The 24,431-nt window shown below is 39.1% G+C and overlaps 1 protein-coding gene across 8 annotated transcripts in view; it reads right to left on the minus strand.

The window, feature by feature from the left end:
- Positions 1-1,160: 1,160 nt before the first annotated feature.
- Positions 1,161-24,431, minus strand: part of MSANTD2 (Myb/SANT DNA binding domain containing 2) — a 35,023-nt gene continuing 11,752 nt past the window's right edge. Inside the window, exons 1-4 of one of the 8 annotated variants that reach the window (XM_055273594.2) lie at positions 13,745-13,808; positions 9,435-9,534; positions 7,692-7,752; positions 1,161-2,690 (exon numbers count right to left, since the gene is read on the minus strand). In XM_055273594.2, the coding sequence (XP_055129569.1) occupies positions 1,838-2,690; positions 7,692-7,752; positions 9,435-9,510 (990 nt within the window). In that variant the 5' untranslated portion in view covers positions 9,511-9,534; positions 13,745-13,808 and the 3' untranslated portion in view covers positions 1,161-1,837. Of the gene's footprint in view, positions 2,691-7,691; positions 7,753-9,434; positions 13,835-24,431 lie in introns of those variants that run through there. The other 7 variants (XM_063635587.1, XM_063635588.1, XM_055273593.2 and 4 more) reach the window with 7 other exon arrangements.

The following is a 24,431-nucleotide window of genomic DNA, read 5'->3' on the forward strand; positions in this document are numbered from 1 at the left end:
CAGACTCAAATAACAGAAATAAAAGCCATCTCATTGATTATAAGCTCTCTAGTTATTACAAAAATAAATAAGCATCAATCAACCAACAGGCATCAGAATAAGAAAATCACTGATTTGAGAACATTCAGGCTGCACGAAAAGAACACTTTTTGTTAATATGTAACTATATCTTCAGTAGTATAGAAAAATGAGAAGAACGAGAGTGCTTACCTGGATTTGCGGCCCACTTAAAGCAGAGCACCTGAGAGATGCTGGGAAATCATAAAAATAAATAACCAATCTAACAAATTCCTGCCATGAGACCAAAGTGATCCTTGACTACTCTATTAGTAAGTGATTCTGAGCCAAGAGTACTAACCTCTAAGTGGAGTGGTGGTTGGCCCATTAGAAATCTCTGAAAGATCTAAACATGACAGTTACCTTCCTAATGGACTCATACCTGTCAATTCCCTCTCCTAAAAAAATACTTTCGGGCTGGCCCCAGTGGCTCACACCTGTAATCTCAGCACTTTGGGAAGCCAAGGTGGGAGGATTGTTTGAGGACAAGAGTTTGAGACCAGCTCAGTGGAAACACAGCACGATCCCTGTCTCTACCAAAAAAAGAAAAAAAAAAAAAAGTGAAAAACATGGCTGGCGTGGTAGCACTTGAGCCTGTAGTCTCAGCTGCTCAGGAAGCTTTGAGGCAGGAGGATTACTTGAGCCCAGGAGTTCGAGACTGCAGTGAGCTATGAGTGTACTCCTGCACTCCAGCCTGGGTGACAGAGCAAGACCCTGTCTTCAAAAAAAAAAAAGTTTCTACTGGATCTTCCTTCCTTTTGAGAGATAGCAAGATTACATCAATTTTCCAGTTGTACTCCTTGAGAGCTGCCCCTGAGTACTGAGTGTAAAAGATGAGGAATGAGTCTTTTACAAATTGATGTACTTAGGGTCAAAAGGATTATCCTAGTCATTTTTCAAAGAATTACAAAATGAGATGTCCAGTGACCTTTGGTACTCTGACAATAAATAATGATATTGGTCAGTGAGATATAGAGAATGAAAGGATGTGAAGATACCCTGCTTTGTTTGTTCTCTTCATTCTTAGCAGTCAGGTTAGAGCGCAGCCCCCACTGCCAGTGCAGCCACACTCTGCTACAAAAAGCTCAACTAGTACGCCAAGGGGCCAGGAATTACTTTAATTTTTTTTTTAAAAAAAAGGTTTAAATGGCAACACAACTGTAAAGTTGGTACATCACAGAAACAAAGGTCTTTGCAGGCAATACTGATTGGAAATAGCAAAACACTTGGTTGGTGAAAAAAATGAAAATCTAAATTATATACAATAGTAGCTAAGGGTGATATTGAAAAAGTCTTTTTAACTGTGAATCAAGATTTAACTTGCCATTATCTATTGCTTATTTATTCAGGGTTGTAAATATTACTTATATAGAGACATAGAGATGTGTAAAAATGAAACATTGTGAAAAAAATACAATTTTTCAATTTCATATGAAACTCAAAGTATAAGTTTTGTCCAATATGGAATGTACCTACATTTGTTTATATTAGGGCTCTAAAATCCATTTAAAAATTGTTTTTCTGTTTATAAAAAAGAAATAGCTGACCCACCATGCAAGTTCGCTATATATCTTGCTTGCTCAAAATGAGCATTTTCAGGTGAGGTCTGTTTTTTCTGGCCCAAGTCTACTATGATTCCTTAGAAGTCGTACTGGCCCAATTGAAGAAAGGGTTTCCATGAAGATTCTGATGGCGGCATCTGGATGAGGGGTGGTCCGGGTACTGGGAAGTGAGTAGAGAAGAAGGAGCTAAGAGCCCAAATCCTTATGAAGGATGACATTCAGTTGTTAAATTTTAAGGGATATCCAATGGCTTTTTCCAGGCACTCAACTAAAGAGCCTGCGGAAAGAAAATCCCTCTCTACTTCCACAAATTTGATGTAGATGGATTTGGGGGAAACTCCGGGATCCACAATACAGTTCTGAGACAAAAACCCATTAATACCAACCCAATCTTTGCTGAAGGTTTTGGTATTCGCTTGGAAATGTAAAAATAAGCACTGCTGTAGAGTCCTGACCTCAGCAATCCCGAGGTAGCAATAGATAATTCGGGTGGGTTCTATTTCCACCTGTAATGAGCCTTGTGCTGAAAGGGTTTCCAGGTCAACCCGGCCCTCTTTTCCTGGGTCCAGGGAATGTTGCTCCACGTGTGGTGAGAGGGGCCTCTCAATACATTCTTCATAGCCAATGGCATAAAGGCCTGGGCTTTTAGGAATACCCCCAGGCAATAAATACTGAACAACATTCCCACCAGTTGGTTTGGAGTGGGCAATGGGTATCCAGTCAATTTCCATGTGCAGCTCCAAGCACCTAGCTTCGCTAATAGTGATCTCTAAAAATTTGTAGTAAACATTTTTCCAGTTCATTTTCTGCACTCGGGTCATAATGATCCGTCCTTCAGGCTTCTCAGAGTTGAAGTACTCCCGAAGTCGCTTGCCAAGGGGCACCTGGGAGCTGATCTCAGCATAATGGTAACGGATATCCTCTTTCCAACGGGTGTTATAACCAATTCCAAAAATGGCCAGTTTATTAGAAAGATGGAGCCTTGAAAAGTCTGTCCAGCTCTGAAAAAGTTCCCATTTCAACTGTACCGATTCCAAAATCTGTACAATATTCTGCATGATGTCTCTCTTCCTGGAAAGAGAAATAAAAGTCAAATTCCCTAAGTATCTAGAACAGCGGTGTCAGATAGAACTTTCTGTGATGATGGAAATAGTTCTGTATCTGCTGTCCAATATGGTTGCCACTAGAATATAAAATGCGGCTGAGGTATTACATTTTTAATTATATTTAGTTTAAAATTACATTTAAATAGCCACATATGACTAGTAGCTACTGTACTGGGCAGTGTAAGTCTAGACAATCAACCTATTAAAATGAAAAGAAACACACCCCTAGCAAGTTTCTAAGAATTAATGATAAACTGCTTTCCATGACTTCTACAGCCTCACTGTATAATCAGAATCAATACCTTAGACTCTAGGATTTCAGAAATCTATGGATCATAATATTTTAAAGTGGCTATTATGTCTATGATGGCCTTCAGACCTAACTACCTACCAAAATAAGGTGAAAAATGCTGTATTTAGAAAAGAAAAGTATCTGGCGTCACTTAAAATAATTAACAGCTTCATTTCTAACCTGGAAATTCAGAAAGTCCAATAATGGGATTTGTGTGTGCTGTGGGAAAATATACAACTGATTATGACTAATGACCTTTTTAAAATGACATTTTCTATTTATCTGAAATTCATTACTAATCCCAAAATTAATAGAAGTCAGGTTAGCACAGAATTAAGATCTGGGAATTCAGATGGAAAAGGCTCACATTAGGCTTAGATTTCAAGAGAGCAACATTCAAGTTAATAAATTGAGACTGTTCTAGAAAACCCTTTATAAAGGGAAGCAAAAATATAGGAATTATTTCAATTTTGATTCATATACTTAACAGAAGAAGACAGAAAATGCTGGAATTTTTATTTCACAGGTTGCTTAAATCATGTAATTTGTATATATATGAAGCTATATAAAGTTTGCTTCTCAAGTACAGCAAAACTTTGATACTGGAAGATTGGTTTGTTAAATATTAACTTGGCAGCAAACTACTACCCTCCACATCAATTACAGGTTTAACCTATAAAAAAACTCAACTACCACACTTACATACCATCATACACAGGCAAGAAAGGCGGGTGTGCGTGCTAACAGCCTCTTGAAAAAAGGCTCTGCAAGGAGCTTGATCCTTGAGACTTCTGTCACATTCTCATACCTTCTAGGGGAGGAGCTTTGGGAACATTCTGGGGAGGCTTCACATGGCCATTCTCAGTCTGTCCTCTCACTCTCCTTGACTTTCTTTGCAAGATGGCAAAGAATTAATATTTTGTTATCAGCTGCTTCTTGGAGCTAAGACTGCCCTGAATTTACTCTCTATCCTTTAGTTTGTCTTGAAAGCTTTCAAGTATGAGAGTGGCTATCTAGATGAAATCACTACATTCTTGGGGAATTATTCCTCTTCTCAGAGGAGACAAAAGCACTTGGTCAATTTTAGGATGTCTGATTGTGGTGCTTATGAGGCTAAGACATAGACCATATTTCTGCATAGGTCGATGCTTTAAAGGAAAATTATCTTTCATAGCTACCATCTTTCCCTGCCCTCCTTTGAAATGTTTTATTGATCTTACAGAGGACTATGCTAAGGAGTTGGGATGGAGAGCAGAGATTTTTGTCTATTATGCTCAATGAAGTATCCCAATGCCTGACATATAGTAGGCACTTCAGAAATGTGTGTTGAATAAATGAGCAGACTAGGGGATTAGCTAGGTTCAGCTAATCCCACCTATACCTACAGAGAAAAAGAAATCCCATGCCCAAATCACATTTTATTCAGCACTGTCATGGCACTAATGCTATAGTTAGACCCTGCAAATAACCGTTTTAAAGAAACTCTTGCACTGGAAAATAAATGGCCTACCCAGACCTTGTTCAGAATCTCACCCTGAGAGCTAAAACCTATAGGAGAGGCAGCACAGGCTGGATATTTCTGCAGAGCCTGTCAGTTTCCTGCCCTGCTGATCTGAGCCTGAAGCTGATTTGGGCTCAAGAGTCAAACCAGCATTTCAAAGCTCTGGAGCACAATGAGAACTAGACTCAGTTATTTGAACAATTCCTGCGAACTCACAATGAGAACTAGACTCAGTTATTTAAACAATTCCTGCCAACTGTTTGTGAGATTTCCTGGTTTTTGAAGTTCCAATCACCAGAAAAGTTTAAGTGGTTCGAGGTTGGTGACATGAAATCCATAAAATTTGAGTTCATTCCTAGTTATACCAACTGGGCCTCCCTTGAAGGTCCTGAATGATTATAAGGAAGAGATAGGACACTTCAGTGAAAAAATCAGTGACTTTTTTTGGAGAATAAGGGTTTGAAGGTATAGATTTATAATAAGTTTTTTTTTTTTTTTTTTTTTTTTGGAGATAGGATCTTGCTCTTCACCCAGGCTGGAATGCATGACTCACTGGAGCCTTGACCTCCCAGACTCAAGTAACCCTCCGCCTCAGCCTTCTGAGTAGCTGGGACTACAGGCATATGCCACTATACCCAGTGAATTTTAAAAATTTCTGTAGAGATGAGGGTCTAGCTATGTTGCCCGGACTGGTTTTTAATTCCTGGGCTCAAGCAATCCTCCTGTCTTGGCCCGCCCAGGATGCTGGGATTACAGGCATGAGCCACCGCGCTTTGCCTTGTAATAACTCACATTTTTTTTCGAGACAGAGTCTTACTCTGTTATCCAGGCTGGAGTGCAGTGGCACCATCTCAGCTCACTGCATCCTTTGCCTCGAGTTCAAGCGATTCTTGTTCCTCAGCCTCCCGGGTAGCTGGGATTACAGGTGTGTGCCACCACGCCCAGCTAAATTTTTTTTTTTTTTTGAGACAGAGTCTTGCACTTCCATGTCCTGGGTTCAAGCAATTCTCTTGCTTCAGCCTCCCAAGTAGCTGGGATTACAGGCACCTGCTGCCATGCCTGGCTAATTCTTTGTATTTTTAGTAGAGACAGGGTTTCACTATGTTGGCCAGGCTGGTCTTGAACTCCTGACCTCGTGATCTGCCTGCCCCGGCCTCCCAAAATGCTGCAATTACAGGCGTGAGCCACTGCACCCAGCCTAATTTTTGTATTTTTAGTAGAGACAGGGTTTCACCATGTTGGCCAGGCTGGTCTTAAACTCCTGACCTCAAGCAATCCACCCACCTCGGCCTCCCAAAGTGCTGGGATTAAAGGCGTGAGCGTGAGTCATCACGCCCAACTTATTTTTTACAACATTAATCAGTTTCCCTTTCTTTGGTACACTTTGATGTCACACTCCTAAAAGACAACTACTTCCCAATAAGAAATGGCCTTAAACTTACTGATGTGGGCGATTAGCTTCTTTTTTGAGGCATGAAATAATGGCTACAATTTGGGGGAAAAACTCCTCATCCCTGAACTCTCACCCTCTTCCCAGACATGGAATCAGATGACAATGGGAATTCTTTGATTCCAAAGAGAGACTCTGAAAAAGAAACGAGCATTTACAAAGGGGAGGTGGTAGTGGTGGCTTGCTGAATAAAAATAACTAATGTGGCCGGGCGCTGTGGCTCACGCCTGTAATGCCAACACTTTGGGAGGCCGAAGCAGGTGGATTACTTGAGGTCAGGAGTTCGAGATCAACCTGGCCAACATGGCAAAACCCCATCTCTACTAAAAATACGAAAATTAGCCAGGCATGGTGATGCACCTGTAGTCCCAGCTACTCGGGCTGGAATTACAAGTGCTTGCAGTGAGCCAAGATTGCACCACTGCACTCCAGCCTGGGTGATGGAGTAAGACTCTGTCTCAAACAAACAAACAAACAAAAAACAACTAATGCTTTCTTGTTGTGCTATCACAATGCTTTCTTGTTACCTATCACAGCCCTTTTTGCCTCTTCTCTACCATCTCTCAGACATTAAGATCACATGTGTGGGATGAAGCACTCAAGAATAAGTGGGTTCTATCAATGCTCCAAGGTTAACAGGCGAAAAAAATGAATGGCGTTCCTTACTTTCCCCATAAATTTTCTGTCAGTATATTCTCCTCAGTAATTGTATTTAATCAGGGACTCACTTAAAGCTATTAAAAAGAACCACAAATATAATGTCACTGGTAATTCCAAGAACTATGATGTCCTTGCACAAAAGATAATGCTAAACTCGGGGAAGATCAAGTTGTGTGAACCAGGGAGGACTCTGTCCCTGGACTTTCTTAGTCTTTCCTCTAGCAACTGCTTTCTTCTCCAAATGTATAATAGGTCATCTAAGAGCTTTCTTTTTGATTCCCAAAATACTTCAGGTGTCCCTCTGGTCTGCCTATCATTCCACCTAACTTCAGATAAACTCAGGTTCCTGTGACTCATCTTTGTGCCTTAATTAAACATCCAGATGTCCAGATCCACACACAGGCAAACACCATAGACACGCCTGTTTTCCTGTAACACATTTATTTCTTCTTCTATACAAAATTCTCAACATTTAGATAACCACTGGAAGGGTTAAGCTAAGATACGAAAGAATGTATAGACATCTGGCTGGGTGCAGTGGCTCATGCCTGTAATCCCAGCACTTTGGGAGGCCGAGGTGGGCGGATCACCAGGTCAGGAGATCGAGATCATCCTGGCTAACACGGTGAAACCCCGTCTCTACTAAATACACAAAAAATTAGCCAGGCGTGGTGGTAGGCACCTGTAGTCCCAGCTACGCTGGAGGCTGAGGCAGGAGAATGGCATGAACCCGGGAGGTGGAGCTTGCAGTGAACAGAGATAGCACCACTGCACTCCAGCCTGGGTGACACAGCAAGACTCCGTCTCAACAAAAAAAAAAAAAAAAAAAAAAAAAAAAAGAATGTATAGACATCACAGTTCCTGGAATTACCAGTGATGCTATGTTTGTGATGCTTTCTAATAGCTTTAAGTGAGTCCCTGATTAAACCTAAAGAATGAATAGACATGCCTCCTTGGTGAATGGCCAGAACTTTCATAACATGTCTAAATATTTTCTGATCTTCCCAAATGGTCATTAAACTTAGGCAGACACACTTTCTGGAAAGGTGAAGCATCTACTTACTGTGCTTCTTCAGAAGACTCTTGTTTTATTTTTAATGTTCTCTTTGTGACAGGTATTTCATCTGAAAAGCAAAGATTTTGAAACAAGTTATATTTTCCTAAGTGGTGGCATGCATGTATGTAGATAAGTAGCTATGTTTACTGATCATTCCATACTTTCCAAAACCAGGCTTTTATTCTAGTGTCAAACACTGTCCAATGTCAGATTTATAAATATAGCTCTTATATAATGAGATGCATACATTTATATGCAAGATCAGAAACCAGCTCCACAAGTATAAAATTCTTCAAGGTCACCAGTGGATTTCTAGCTAGGAGCTTAAAGCTTAATTTCACTGCAGACATGATTTTAAAAGGCCAAGAATAAAAATAATTCTGTTCTATTTAGATTTTCTATGTAGGTTTTACAAAGCAATTATTCCCCCAATGTCAGGATCAACATATTCTGCATATTGCTTTTTTCCCAAAGGTTTGAGTGACTTAACTCTCTACAGCAAAACCAGTGTTATGGAATGCCAAAGTAATTTAGACCTTATTACTCCTTTGAAATTAATCGGTAGTGATCGCTTACCATCTATCCCTTTTATTCTTCTAATCGTTAAGTCCATCTCTTATATGCTGTTAGTCTTATAGTTTTATAACCTTTTTCTTCTTTGACTCTCTTCCAATATTTGAAGAGTATTTTTAAAATAACATTGCTAAGAAACATATTAGCATTTAGTCCTTTTTCTTTGGAATTAACATTTTTCTATCATCAAGAATTTGGTAAAAAACAGAACCCGTGGACTTTGATCTGAAGCTCCGGGAGCGTGTTTATACTGCCAACCCTACTGCCAACCCTACTTACACTTCCCTGGGGGCTGCCTGAGTACCAAGGGCTGGGAGCAAGAACATACCCTTCTAAGCGAGCACTCATTACATAACCTGCTGTTAATGTACAATGGCTGATTGATCAGTACTTCCAAATTATGAAATCAAATTATGAAAATAGAAATTGGAGCATGTAATGCGCAAAGAAACAGAACAACCCCACAACTACATATATACTCTTAGTTAGGTCTCACAAGTTTAGATTTGATGACCAGGAATTTTATTTTCCATTTTTAGTGCCTATGACTGTATAAATAATTCTAGCTACTGTTGGGATGGGATCCCTTAAGAAGTGTGAAGGAGCATGATCACACAGTTCAAATAACAGCTCTGTTCAAGATAAATGGAGGCTTCCCCTCATTTTTTGTTCAGGCTCAAGTCTGGGAGAAGAACCTTTTCCAAATCATAAACAGAAAAGAAAAATGTATTTGGGATAAAGGAAGGAATTCCTAAAAACAACATCTACAGCAGTTGGGCCAAGAGTCATTATCTTAGCAGTCATCTTAGAACTAGAAGGTACAGGATATTTAGAATTGCATAGGATGTTACCTGTCACTGAGTGTACTTGTATAGCTCAGAATTAGAAATTCTTCTGTGTCTTTGGGAATCCTGCTGGTAAACAACTTGCCAAATGAACAACACCAAGCACCAGTTGGCAGTTTAAGGCTAAACCAAGGATGCCCATATTGTCCCAAATAGACTGGGACATGCACATTCATAAAAGACATACAAGGCAGAGATGCCCTTTATGCCTTATGCTGACCACTACAGGGAATAGTACCAAAGATATTTATAGGTAATAAGTATTGGTGCACATACATAAAGGTATAGAAATATACACAAACATAAGCATCATCTATGTTGGCTTTCTTACCCAATTCCTGATCTGTTGGATAGCCATGGAGATCCTGACTGTGGTTTCCCCAGTCCTCCTGTGAATAGTCCTCCATAGTGCTGCCATCTGACTCCAGCTCCTGGTACAAGCCACTACTGTTAATAAGTACAGGCTGGCAGGGCTGAGCATCCCATCCTCCCTGACCAAACACCTGTTCCAACTGTTCAAATGTGTAACTGCTCTTTCTTTTCCCAACACCATGTTCTTTCACCCGACTGTAACACCTGCGAAGGGTCTAAGACACAAAGTCTTTTGTTATTCCTTTAAAGCTGTACTTCCTCTTCCAGGTACGGACCACAGATATTAATTACTATTAGACAGACACAGACAGACAAACATAGACACATTGTTACAGGAATGCTAGATTTCAAATTCATTATTATATTAGAAAGAAATACTAATTTAGCATTTACTCAAACATGTTATAATTAAAACAATTATTTTGCAATTAATTATCCATTAAACAACAAGAAACATTACAACATTATTGCATGTACCCCATACACATATTTTTATACCCCCACCCCCATTTAAAAAGAATAAGGGGGGAAAAAAACAAGAAATACCAGCCAGCCAATAGGATGCACACCTGCCACAGAAGAGAGAGAGTTGCTGTTGTGCCCAGAATTTGGAAAAAGTGAGGGAAGGGAGGACAGAAAGAAGAATTTCCCAAAGCAAAGAATACCTGCCTTACTCTTGATTAAGAAGGAATGAATACAGGGTAAAAATAATTGCCTAAACAAATTAGCTAGTAAAATATATTACTTACATAGTTGTATTCCTTACTAACTCAGTCTTTGTGGAAGCTGCTAAAATTTAAAACAGAGGTCAAATCAATAATGCTACAAATTCCAGGACTCAAACATCAATGATCAAGAAACAGTACACTAATACCTACGTCTAAAACTAGTCAATCTACTATTCTATTCTACCAACTTGAGCTGCCAGCTAAACAAACCAACAAATGAAGCCAGTGATTTCTTTCTGGGGAGAAGGACGGGACAGAGGGGTGTTATTTCACTTCCTTTTCTGCCATGTGGCACACAGCAAATAAATATCATTATGCAAATCCACAGATAAAACCTGAATAATTTTATTCTCTTGTACAACCCTTCCATTTTTACCATGGTCTTTATTTCTAACACATATTTCCGATTATTAGCCCAGTTTCCTGAATTTAATGGTACCATCTTATGCTATCTTATATGGCATTTCAAAAGATAAATCAAGGGCTTAATCTCAGCTTCCAAATTTAGTTAAGTTGCAACCAGTCTCTATCCCATCTCTGCCTCCTTTTGTTCCTTCTAATCTCCCTTCTACTTTACTGAGTTTCACTAATAATTTTCTTGAAATAAGATCTCTTTTCCCTGGTGGCTACCAAATACTTTCTAACTCAACTGTTCAAAAGTAGTTCAGCTCAGACTTAATTTATAGGCATTGCCAGACTAAATTTATCCTAAACGTGAGATTGCTCTCCATAAGCCAGTATGTTAACTATTTTCACCAAACGAAAACAACTCTTAATAATCTCTATAGAGCCTCCAAAGAAGTTCAGTCTCTTTATTTATCTATTTTTTGAGACAGCACTTTGCTCTTGTTGCCCAGGCTGGAGTGCAATGGTGCCATCTCGGCTCACTGCAACTTCCGCCTTCTGGGTTCAAGTGATTCTCCTGTCTCAGCCTCCCAAGTAGCTGGGATTACAGGCATGCGCCACCCTGCCTGGCTAATTTTGTATTTTTAGTAGAGACGGAGTTTCTCCATGTTGGTCAGGCTGGTCTCGAACTCCTGACCTCAGGTGATCCGCCCGCCTTGGCCTCCCAAAGTGCTGGGATTACAGGCGTGAGCCACCGCACCCAGCCAGGAAGTTCAGTATCTTTAAATCACAGTTGACAATCTACAAGACACTCTATCAGATAAGTTAAAAAATTGTCCCTTGAAGCCAGAAATCTAGATGGGTAAAAGGAATAATAAAAGCACGACATGTGTGGTGATCTTCCTCACACAAAAACAGAGCAACTATTAAGAGTCTCCCACCCTAAAGCCAGCCGGCCTACCCCCTGCACAAGCACCTGCCTCATTCTCCCTTTCTTGAGGTCTCTTCTGGAGCCTCAAATGATGCCTTAGAGAACTGAGGTTTCCAACAATACACTCTTTTTAAAAGTGTTTCTTCTTCCTCTTTGTAAAAGATAGTCACAATTACATAAAACAAAATTTTCTAGAACAAACCAGAAATACAAACTTGGCAAATGTGTCATGGGCAAACCTTCCAATGGAAGGAGACAAATGCCTGCGGCAGAGCTCATTTGACTTTCTACACACTCCCCCTTTCCCAGCGCCCTCTGCCCTCCTTGCAGGGATTGGAATTTGAATTCCAAACATCCCTTGCCAATTTATTTTTATCTCACAATGTCTAGTTTCTGCCTCCAAGAACACCCCAACCACTCTTTTCAACTCCTCCAAGGACCGTAAATGGAGAGTCCCAACCATGTCCCTTTCACCCTTCCAAGGCCATAAATGGAGAAGGAAACCATGCCACTGCTCACTACTTACTGACTGTCTGGAGACAAGCATTCAGCACACACAAGGGCCCAGCTGGCTCTGTTGCTGAGGGTTATTTCAGAAGCCAGGGAATAAAACTAACATTCCTTTCAAGAAAGGTACCACACTTAACAAGAAGTGACACAAGCATAAGCAAAGCCACCAATCTCTGGCGATAGACATGGTAGGAAACCACAGAAAAGACTCTTACTGTCTTTGGAACCACCAAATTGAGCTTAATACTTCACTTGGCTTATGTAATTGTGAATATGGAAACTAGCAGTATCTAATGGTTACAGATATGGAAGAAAAGTCAGGTGATACATTTTACAATTTATCAAAAGACACTAACAGATCTTGCTACCTCTTACTTTGTAGTGTACTTTTGTAATACACTTGAATAGTGCACTATGCTAGTATGCAAAATATCTATCAGGGGCCTGAAGGAAAGATGCTTGGTAACTTTTAAATCCATGATAGGAATTTGATGTATTGAAATCATGTTAAAAAAGATTTCCCAACTGATTTTAACTCTCTCAAGATATAAATGCACTTAAGAGGTAACTTCTGGGTTCAGTAAAGACCACGGATCCAAGGAGAGGCTATTTAAATCACATCAACTAAGAAAAAAAACAGTAAGAACTGAAACTTCGGCTTGACTGGTACTGTAAGAAGCACTGGGATTTAGTTAAACTTGAGGGAGTTTAGAGATGGATAAAAAGGAACTATGGAGACCTTCCAATTATCACCCACAATAAAGCAAAAAAGGTTACACTTTCCACACTCTAAATTAGCCAAAGCATGTAATTAAGACTGTGCGTGTCAACAGTCCTAAATAAACCAATTTAAAAACCTACTCTAGAGGTGGGATTACAATAATGCTCAGAAAAACGAAGCCTCAATTCCCATTTCAGACAGCTCTCAAATCCAACAAGAACCTCAATTTGGCTTTCTTGGAGAACCATGTCCTATTCAACACAAAAATCTTGCTTCCCTTTCTTCTTCCTTTATTTTACTCATCCTAGAAATTTGTAGTAACTTAAGCTTAATAGTTTCTAAAAATTAAGGTCTGGGGCAGGGGCAGAAATGTGCTTAAAATTATTAAAAACTATTCTATTCACAATTAGAGATTGTAATTTTCCTGACTGTCGGAAGATGCTGTTGTCTCCCCCTGGAGGAAGAGTCGTGAGAGAATACTGTATCCTGAACGAAGCTGTAGGGATAGAGGTCAGGAGGGGTCAGGAAAACCTGGACTGAAGAACTAAAGCATAGGTAACAACTTGATCGGTGGTCAACCCAGAGGAGTTCATGGTATTTGATTTGGAAGCAATGGCAAGAGAATGCTTACTAAATCCACCATGCCAAGTGCTTCATGACTATGAAGGGAAAAGAGCCAGAGAAAAGACTTCAAAGATGTCCCATTACCAAAGCAGGGAGAAAAATAAGATGGCTGACAACTGACAATTTATAGGACAGAGTGAAAGTTTTGCCAAAGTTTAAGATTAGAGTAAAAGGAAATGAGAGAATAAAAAGATGACATTCATTGTGGATGAATGTATGGGGAGTCTATGGGGGAGGGGGAAGGTAAACAAAGGCAGGAGTTTTAGATTGGCAGGATTGGGGGTTTAACGGCAGCAATGCAGAGAAAGACCCAGGGTTACAGTACACGTAACATTAAATACAGTGCACAATGCAGCTATCTTGCCAAAGTAAGTAAATCCAGTATTGGGTTGTATAAGCAGAGGAATCACATGTAAGCTATGAAGGTGGCTCTTCCTCTCTATTCAGCACCGGTGAGGCCACAGCTGGAGCACAGCATTCAGTTCTGGGCATCGAACCAGCTACAAGAGAGGGAAATTGTAGAGTTCAGAAAAGGGCAAATAAAATATTGAAAGGCTTGGAAAATAAGATCTATAAGCAGGGACAGTGGTTTCATCAAAGCCCTTCCTGACATTATCTAAGCTACTTTTGGGGTGAGATTAAGGTTTATTTTGCTTTAGTGTCCTCCAGTCCTTTGACTTTCAGGAAATGGGAAGAATTAAATTCTTCCCTGGTAGGGCAAAGTAGAAAACAAACTAAATAAATCATAAAGGCATATGCCAACCAATTCCTGTATTGGCTTAATAATTTTCTCAAAGTTTGCCCCATTTCATACAATCATAAAATATTCACCAGGACAAAAACACTGTTCTAGCTAACTGACCATACATGGAATGGAGCATTATAATGTGGAGGAACAGCAATAAGGCATAACAGCTATATAAATGTATTGTTTAGAAAACATTGGCTTGATCAGTCTAAGATGTCAGATGAAAAATAAAGTCAATCTGCAAGGAGGACAGCTTAGTTATAATAGCAGGAAACAATGTTACAAGAAAAAACAAGCAGTGAAACAGATTTTCAAATGCAGCTGTCAAGCTGGCCACACTAGAATTGGATTACATAGTTATCTTAATCCACTGCCAAGTACACATGATAAATTTGAGATTCCTTTTACCCAAATGATCAAAGAGCACACTTATTCACAAACAAGGCCTTAAAAATCACATATTATGCTCCACGAGAGATGAAGAAATTACGTTGGGAGTAAATTTCCAGTGACTAATTTTCTTATAAAATTGTTAAAAATGATACCTCAGACTAAAGCAGATTTGTATTTTGAAGCAACAAAGATCTTTGCAAAACAGATCTTTTTTATTCCTTTGAAGTTACTACTGTAACTGTTAAAACTAGTTGCTCTTAGTTAATCAAGGCAACAAAACAAAACACCATTTAATATCTTTAAGAAAAACATTAATTTCTTGAGCTATATTTTGTTACTGTGAGCATAAAAGTAGGAGAGAAAATATCTTATGTAGCATACATAAATAAAAAAACATTTCTGCACACAGTAAGAAAGATGTTAAGAATCTAGCATAAATTTCTATATACATCTTTTGACAAAGAGCTGTAACTAATGATTAGGAAATTACTTATGGCAAAATCCATCTGGGGCCAGCAGAGCTTTTGCTACCTTTTTTCTTAGGTTTTCTGTTCACTGACATCTGACAAACTGACTTGCCAATCCCCTAAATCCTTTAAAACCAACTAAACAAAAAAGCCCCAACAAAGTAAAACCAAAAAGAAAAATGTAGCAAACTTGTTTCACACGTACTGCTACAGAGCAAGTTTTGGCAAATACAAAATGTTTTTACTCTTCAATCTTTTGCTTTTCCTTTCCAGGGCAGAAGTTCTTAACCTTTTTGAGTCATGGATCCACTCCTCAGAAAAATGCACACATACACAACCTGTCCCATACAATTTCAAGGGGGTACCTGGACTCACTAAAGAGCCCACATAAGAACCTCTTGTTAAAAAATTCTGCTCTACATTATGTAGTTCTTTCCTCCATAAAATATAACATACATTAGTTTGAAACCCTAAAATAAGGTAAACTTGTATCTTAGATTTTATAGGAGATTCTAAAGATTGGAACAACTACTTTAAGTACAATTATCAGTTCACTCACTATCCTGTTCATTTAGATAAAGCAGCATTAATATTTCCTTTAAGAGGTAAATTAGCCAAATTCCCGTTTCTTGAAGGAAATAATTTCTATCAGTAAAAGCATACAAGGGCCGGGTGTGGTGGCTCATGCCTGTAATCCCAGCACTTTGGGAGGCCAAGGTGGGCGGATCACCTGAGGTCAGGAGTTTGAGACCAGCCTGGCCAATATGGCATAACCCCATCTCTACTAAAAAGACAAAAATCGGCTGGGCGTGGTGGTGGGCACCTGTACTCCCAGCTACTCAGGAAGCTGAGGCAGGAGAATCACTTGAACCTGGGAGGTGGAAGTTGCAGTGAGCCAAGATCGCGCCACTGCACTCCAGCCTGGGCGACATGAGCGAGTCTCTGTCTCAAAAAAAAAAAAAAGTGAAAGCATACAAGGATATTACTTTACTCTCCTAAAAAATATAGCACTTCTTTCTACCTGCTGGGCAAGAAATCTTTTTTCTGAAGTAATAATTAAGCGATATTAAATGATTTGTTATGCTGATTATCTGTTCCAACTGCATCACACAGTACTTGATCACTTATTATCTGATTAACTTATCAATATAGATGCCAGATAAACTACCTCAAGTAACAACTTAAAACAGAAAAACACACATCCAGAAACAATTATAGTAAAGTAAGTCTTGACTACATTCCTTAGTAGTCTCTATGGCTAAGCTCTCACATCTTCCAGCTTTAACACTGCCTAATGTCTAAAGGGTCTCACAGGAATAGGCAATGTCTACAATAATTCAATACTCAACCCAGTCTAATCTATGACTCTATTAAAACTGTTCCTGTTGTGATCATCAATGTCTTTTTTTTTTTTTTTGAGACAGAGTCTTGCTCTGTCGCCTAGGCTGGAGTGCAGTGGCACAATCTGGGCTCACTGCAACCTCCGCCTCCTGGGTTCAAGTGATTCTCCTGCCTCAGCCTCCCGAGTAGCTGGGACTACAGGCACCCACCACCACGCTCGGCTAATTTTTATATTTTTAGTAGAGACAGGGTTTCACTATGTTGGCCAGGCTGGTCTCAAACTCCTGACCTCAGGTGATCTGCCTGCCTTGGCCTCCCAAAGTGCTGGGATTACAGGCGTGAGCCACCACGCCTGGCCAATGTCTTCTTAATAACTGAATGGTCCTCAAACTTTGTCCTTAACTCATTTGACTTCCCTGTAGCATTTGATACTCTTCATCACCTGCTGATATCACTGTCTTTGGTAAATGTCTCTTTATAACACTTTTTGTAATATACTGATCCACTAAAGGTGGGTGGAATTGCCTAAGGTTCTAATTACAAACCAGGCTCCATCTTCTAAACATTATGGAGCTAGACTGTGGCTCATGCCTGTAACTCCAGCACTCTGGGAGGCCAAGGCTGGAGGATGCTTCAAGGCCAGGAGTCAAGACCAGCCTGGTCAATATAGCAAGACTTTGTCTCTACTTAAAAAAAAAAAAAAATTAGTCTGGGTGTGGTGGTGTGCACCTGCAGTCTCAGCTACTGGGGAGGCTGAGGCAGGAAGATCCCTTGGGCTTAGCAGGTAGAGGCTGCATTGAGCCATGATCACGCCACTGCACTCCAGCTTGGGAAACAGAGTGAGACCCCTGTCTCTAAAAAAAAAAAAAAATAGAAAAGCATTATACAAGTTCTGAATATAAAAGAACCTTAGAGATCATCTAGTTCATCTTCCTCACTTAACAAATGAGGAAGCAAGGCCCAAAAATACGTATTCCCTTAAGAGGAGTTTGGCATATGAAAATTATCAAATGCCACTTAAGAAACTTTAATGTTTCCTAAGAAGTGATTTCACGAGACTGTAAGCTCCATGAGGTAAGGATTTTATCTACCTTGGTTGTCTCTATTCCCCAAACCCAGAACAGTGCTTATCACATGAGGCTTATTCAAAATATATATTTATTCAATACATAAATTAAGCTAATTTTAAAGTAGTAAATCACTAGCAAGAGGATAAAATTTTTCTTAGCAAAGAACATCAGAAAATTCATTGCTTAACTAAAACAAATTATAAAATCAATGAATCTTGATGGGCAGGGCTCCTGAAACCTTTTGAAAATAGCTGGGCAAGGCTATTTTAAAAATATCTATCATTCTTGTTGTTATACCTTTCTTTGGGCAGGCAGGCCATGTGCCAAAGGGAGCTCTGCAGCCCTGTCCAAATTTTATTTCTTATGCCTTACAAAGTAAACAAGCAAATGAAATATTCAAGAATGTAAGGTAGTTCTGTCAAAGACAGGAAGGGGGAAAGACTCAATCGTTTCCTGATTTTAATAGGGTCAAACAGAATGACCACCACAAACGAAGAGATCTTATCGCTCTGGAGCCTCAGTCTTTATGGGGAACTGTCCAGGACTGAATCCTATCAGCTTGCACTTCATTCTGAATCTGGCTATCAATGACTCACTCACTTTGGTTTATAACTGGTCAATACTGCCTCCATGAGAAGAGATTCTTGCCTAGAATATATATTAGTAATTCAGGGCCAGGTTCAGTGGCTCAAGCCTATAATCCCAGCACTTTTGGAGGCCAAGGCAGGCAGATCGCTTGAGGCCAGGAGTTCTAGACCAGCCTGGCCAACAGGAGAAACCCTGTCTCTTCTAAAAATTCAAAAATTAGCCGAGTGTGGTGATGCACTCCTGTAGTCCCAGCTACTCAGGAGGCTGAGGCATGAGAATTGCTTGAACCCAGGAGGGAGAGGTTGCAGTGAGCTGAGACTGTGCCACTGCACTCCAGCCTGAGTGACAGAGTGAGACTCTGTCTCAAAAAACAAAAATAAAAAATAAAAGAAAGTAAAAACAAAACTTAAAAAAATATATAAAATTTAGGAAATTTTGATTGTCAATGAATATCAAGTTCTAAGTTTTCTAGGTTCCTTCATGCTAGCAGCTGAGGGTCGTGCCCATTCAGATTACTAAGAAAAAAACCCTAAAGAAGGACAATACTAATTGTTAAAAACAAACATCTTCCATGGCTCAAGGAACTCAATTCATGTAACCATAAAGCTTCTGACCCTATGCTATGTGTGCTTCTCAGGGACACTCATACAATGGTCTCAGATGGGCAGTAATACTTGTAAAAGTCACACCTAGCATGCATGTTCATGTATAAAGGCTTCTTTAGGGTACAAGAATCCTTCAAGACACGGAATTCTCAAGTGCTTTTCTATTTAGAATACAGGTCAAAAAAGTAGGGTATACTGAACTATTTCAGTATATAAGCAGCAATAGGTAGCCACAGTCACCAAAGATAGCAGGTAACACTATTTGTCTAGAACTTCCTCCTCACCTGAAAGGGGAAAAAAAAAAATCAGTTGTTGGCAAAGAACTGACTGGGATTACAGGTTATTTTCATTTGACCTCCTACATCACCTCTGAAGTTGCTATGTCAGCACCTCTTTGAATCTTTTTCTCAGTTCACACCTTGGGGGACTACATCAAAGAGGTATTCAGATACACTAAAAATGATACTTTTATTAGTATGTGATATCTAAAACACATTCAAGAAAATTATCTAAAATATTTCTGGCATAGCAGGGGAGAACCAGTCTTCGTTAAAGTACTCCCAAACACCCTCCACTACGAACTAATTATTCCATGGACAACAATGTCTAAAAATTAAAAACCTCCCGCCACCTCAAAAATCCGCACACAGCTTTACCATTACAACATCGTATTGCTTCCCAAATACGAAGGTGTTTCCATTCATGAGACCAGTGTTTAAAAGGGAGACTGTGCAGAGCAGGCTTCCCCTGAAGCAGTAGGCCACTTTATTCCTTTCATCTGTCGACCATGTGATTCTCAGTTCTGTAGTTATTTTCTCACTAAAAACTAACATCTATAGTGCAAAGATAACCTATAATAGAGATGTTTCCATTAGTAAATTTTACACATTTGGTTATGAGAAAAAGAATCCTGATAGGCAGATAAAATCATACAAAAACTAAGGTTATCTGAAATCTTCCCTCAAGACCTCTGGATACAAACATTAAATCCAGATTCATTAGCTTGTGAAAATGTAAACATTCAAAAAATATATATTTTTTGCATTTACACAGTGTAAACTACAGGTCACCAATGCACGAAAAGAATACATCTTCATATCCTGACACATATCCTTTCTAAGAAAAACCTGAAAATAAGCATGTTTTATTAAAAGCAACTAACCTGGGTGACCTGAACTTAGGAAGTTGTTAGAAATAAATTCAGGCAATCATAACTATTTTTATAGCTCATTTGGTAGAATTTTTATATTCTATTCTTAGCTTTATGAAGATTGCTAAGAGAAACGACCATATGAAAAAATATCTCTGTACCTTCTACAAAAACCAAACATTTTCCTTACATGGCTCAACATGCCATATAATGAAGGTAAATCATAGCTACCGTTTCCTGAGTGCCAACTGTGTGCTGAGATTTGGGCTAAGCAATTTACATGATCATTCCTACTTAACAATGATGTTAAAAGAGAGTGTCCCAGGAAACAGAGTCTGAGGAGACTGTGCAGGTATGCTGGGGAAGGCTCTTGGGAACCACACATGTGAGAGACTGAGAAGCAGGGCTGGGCACAGAAAGAAGTTAAATTAGACAGAGCTGCAACAGCAGCCGCTGCTAATCCTAAAATGAGGTATGGAACTCAGGTTATCCTTCAGAGTTATACTGAATTGAGGCAAGGAGGCTGGACCTTGGTATTTCAACACTGACCAGTCATTGGATTCAGGCTGCCACCAGAGAGTGGGGGGGGCCTCACCTGGGGTGAGACAGTTCCCTTGGGCAGAGTGAAATTCTGAAGAAATCAACCAGAAGCCACCAGCAGTCAGCATTCCAGACAGCTGGGGGGGGACTAGCGTCTCATTCCTGGAAGAGGGATCTGGGTAGCACATTACGGATATATTAAGATATATGTATCTTATGTATATATTACACATATATTAAGATATATGTATCATATTTGTCTATTTTACAGACAAGAAAATTATTAATAAGACAGAGAAAGGTTAAGAGCTTATCCAAAGTCACTTTCAGTGTCTTTAATGTAAGTTCATCTTTGGTTTCAAAACTAAGACCTGGTATACTTCTCTTCAGAAGACACTGAAAATTATGGCAAGTCACTGTATTTACTTTTTTGCTACCGTTGCCAGGAAGCTCATAGCTCATTTTAATATTTAGTTTAAGTAAACATATTTACCTAGGTTACTGCTATTTGCCCTGCATCATTTCTTTTTTTTTTTTTTTTTAATATGGAGTCTGTGTTGCCCAGGCTGGAGTGCAGTGACTATTCATAGGGGCAATCATTATGCACAACAGCCTCACACTCCTGGGCTCAAGTGATCCTCCTGCCTCAGCCTTCCGAGTAGCTGGGACTATAGGAGTGCACCACCACATCAAGCTGGCATTCTCTGTTTTCTTATTTCCTGATTCTACTTTTAGCTTTCTCAATATGCTGATATGTTTTGTTTGGTATATCATATATTAAAAAACAGTCCATCTCATCCCCATCATCTCTCTCTAAGAAGTACCCAAACCATTTACACATTAGGTAAACAATGGCAGGCATAAGGTAGTGAACATTCCATAGCCTCCTTTGATAAGCCACATCCTTACCTGCTTTTACTGTCAAAAAGTAATTCTACATTTTGTTTCTGCTCCTATAATTCAAACTTACTTCTTTTTGGAGGAGTTGGTCATCCAATAAATGCCATCATTTATCTGAGGTCTTGAATGAATGACTGAATGAATCTACAATTAAGTCTTTACTTACTAGGTTTCAATACTTATTTTAAATTCTTTCTTAGGACTTCCAAATCTCCTTGTGTTTCTAATCTTAGGAAACCATAAATTATCCCCAAGAATTTAAAAAATTCTTTTCATTTCAATGACAAGAAATATCAGCATAATGCTGTCCATCTGGGTGTTACTATATGATTTTGGTATGTATTTATGACTGTTGATAATCACACCGTTGCCAAAAACATGACTTCAATTGTCAAAATTTAATACAGATGGGCTGATTCAGAAAAAGGTGATATGAGCAAGTGGTTAAGAAGAGCATGGGTTCCAGAGAAACGCTGCTTAGTGTCACCACCTGCAAGCTTTGTGACAAATTAATCTCTCTGTGCCTTAATTTCTTCATCTATATGGTGGGACTGGTAACAGTACCTCCATCATAGATTTGCTGTATTAAATGAGAAAACACAGCATTTAAAAGTGTCTGCTTAATTGCCCGCACTCAGTAAATGTTTGCATTATTATTATAATTATTACAAAAATGATACAGTCACACCATATGGAGACCAAGGGGCCTTATGAATTACGGTTAGTTCAAGTAAAGTAGTGCAGCAAAGTGTGGTATCACGAGGCGCAACATGGGTAGGAATAACATGTAGGAGTAACATACTCAACAGAACTCTTACCCTAGCAATCAGTGTCAGAGTCATGTCGAGAAAAGCAAGCTTCAGCTAAACCACATCATCTAAAACATCATTAAACAAATGCCAACTTGACTTTTCTTTTTTTGGAGATAGAGTCTTGCTGTGTCGCCCAGGCTGGATGGAGCGCAGTGGCGCGATCTTGGCTTACTGCAAACTCCACCCCCTGGGTTCAAGCGATTGTTTTGCCTCAGCCTCCCGAGTAGCTGGGACTATAGGTGTACACCACCAAACCCAGCTAATTTTTGTATTTTTAGTAGATACGGGGTTTCACCATACTGGCCAGGCTGGTCTCAAAGACTTTTTTGATTTTTCATTTTATTCAAAGTATTTCACACAACTGTTTGTGTTAACATGTGAACTCTATAGGTAAAAGGAGTTTATACCTAGGAGTACCTATGTAAATAAACATCTTTTTGCTCATACATTATTCGAGTTTCACAAACATCTGGCTATACTGCCATAGCTTCTTTGACTTTTTTGCTCAATTCTTCCTTTATAGGTAAAAGCCAATTAGTGCTGGGGGTGGTGGCTCCCAGCACTTTCGGAGGCCAAGGTGGGCAGATTGCCTGAGCCCAGGAGTTACAGACCAGCCTGGGCAACATGGCAAAACCCCATCTCTACAAAAAAAATACAACAATTGGCTGGGCTTGGTGCTGCATGCCTGTAGGCCCAGCTACCAGGCGGCTGAGGTGCAAGGACCACCTGAGCCTGGGGAGGTTGAGGCTGCAGTAAACCGTGATCATGCCACTGCACTCTAGCCTGGGCAATAGAGCAAGACCCTGTCTCAAAAAAAAAAAAAAAAAAAGCCAATTAATTAATCATTTTGAAAGATTTATAGGCTTGGCAAGAATATGGTGACTAACACACTGACATATAAACCAATGGGTAAAAAGGAATCCTAACTATCCATGCAGAGCGAGGAACAGGCCTCACTGGCTGGGCAACCTGTTTACAAGAAGCAGAAGGCAGGCAAAACTCAGCATGAATAGAAATAAGAAATATGAATAACCCACATGTGCTCTTGGAGTTAAACAAAATAAAAAGCATGTAGATCTTTCATTCCTTTTTTGGTCCATCAAAATTTACTGGAATTAAAATCAGACTTACCACTACTGTTTCTTGAAAAATAACAAAAGGTTTCATGGATATATGGTTATGCTGCAGTGAAGAAGTTCGAATTTTTTTCCTGATTTTTCCTCTTAATTTTATAGTGTGCTTATATTACTTACATAAGCAAAAAAGTAATTATTTGTACTGTTGTAAAATTGGCACAACTCTGACTGCTCAAGGCCCAACCATTAACCATGTTTCCTAAACTGCACAACAGAGAAGGGATCTCTCTTGGTTTTGCTTAAAACTGACTCTTTAGGGCTCCACGTAATGCCTGGCACAACAGCAGATGCTCATGAACTGATGGTTGAATGAGTAAGAATGTAGCACTTTGCTGCTTGGTGGTACAAACCTCAATGACAACTGGATATACACAAGACAAAGGAATGATATAAAATCATGTAAATCATTCTTAATATAACAATAGCAAATGAATTTCTTTCATAAGCATAATGAAAGAGCTCAACTTCAAGGATTTATCAAGGAATATCATATTTGAGGGTCTTTTTCCCTAATTGTGTTAATTGCTTAATTACATATTTTAAATATCACATTATTTTCTACCAAAATGTAAGCTCTTTGAAGGCAGGGTTTTGTCAGTTTTGTTCACTGAGGTATTCCCAGAGCCCAAATCAATGCCTAACATGTTAATGGGGTGCAATACATTTTTGTTGAATGAATGAATGGAAAATTCCTTAAGATGGTGTATAGGTAGTGGAGATAACAAATATTAGGTTGAAGTGCTTTTTGACCTATCCTATTCCTTCTCAATTATAAACCAGCTATTTCCCTTTAGAAAAAAGTATTTGCAAATTAAAAAAATAATAAAAGCAGTTTTGGGTAGATATGAACTTTTATTCTGGTTTTATTAATATCAATTACAAACATAATTGGTTTATTTGAATCAAGTAATCTGAAGATAGTAGAGAGACAGTACTGTAAATTTCAAAGGCTATTACAACAAAGTAGTCTTACATAGGCTGAGAAAATGCAACTAGAAAGCATATCTAAGTATACAACTTCTACTATTGTTATTTATATTGAATGAAGTAATATTTGATAGCCCAAAATAGATAATTTATGAATACAGCCAAGAACACACACATAAAATAAAATGATGGCTGTTGTTTCTAAAATACCTGAGAATAAACACAGGTTTCTATTTTACTAGAGTAACAACACATCCTACCAAGTGAAAAGGTAACACTCACTTGATTAGTGCCAAGAAAAAAAAAAGTATTTCCATTGGCTTTCAAGGACTTTTCCCAACTAAAAACAGTTGAGAATCATACAGATTTAAATACATGCCTTTTTCCACAGCAGACATCTTTCAATTATTTAGAACAATC

This window comes from Symphalangus syndactylus, chromosome 3 (assembly GCF_028878055.3).
Source record: "Symphalangus syndactylus isolate Jambi chromosome 3, NHGRI_mSymSyn1-v2.1_pri, whole genome shotgun sequence".
In the NCBI taxonomy this organism is placed as follows: Eukaryota; Metazoa; Chordata; class Mammalia; order Primates; family Hylobatidae; genus Symphalangus; species Symphalangus syndactylus.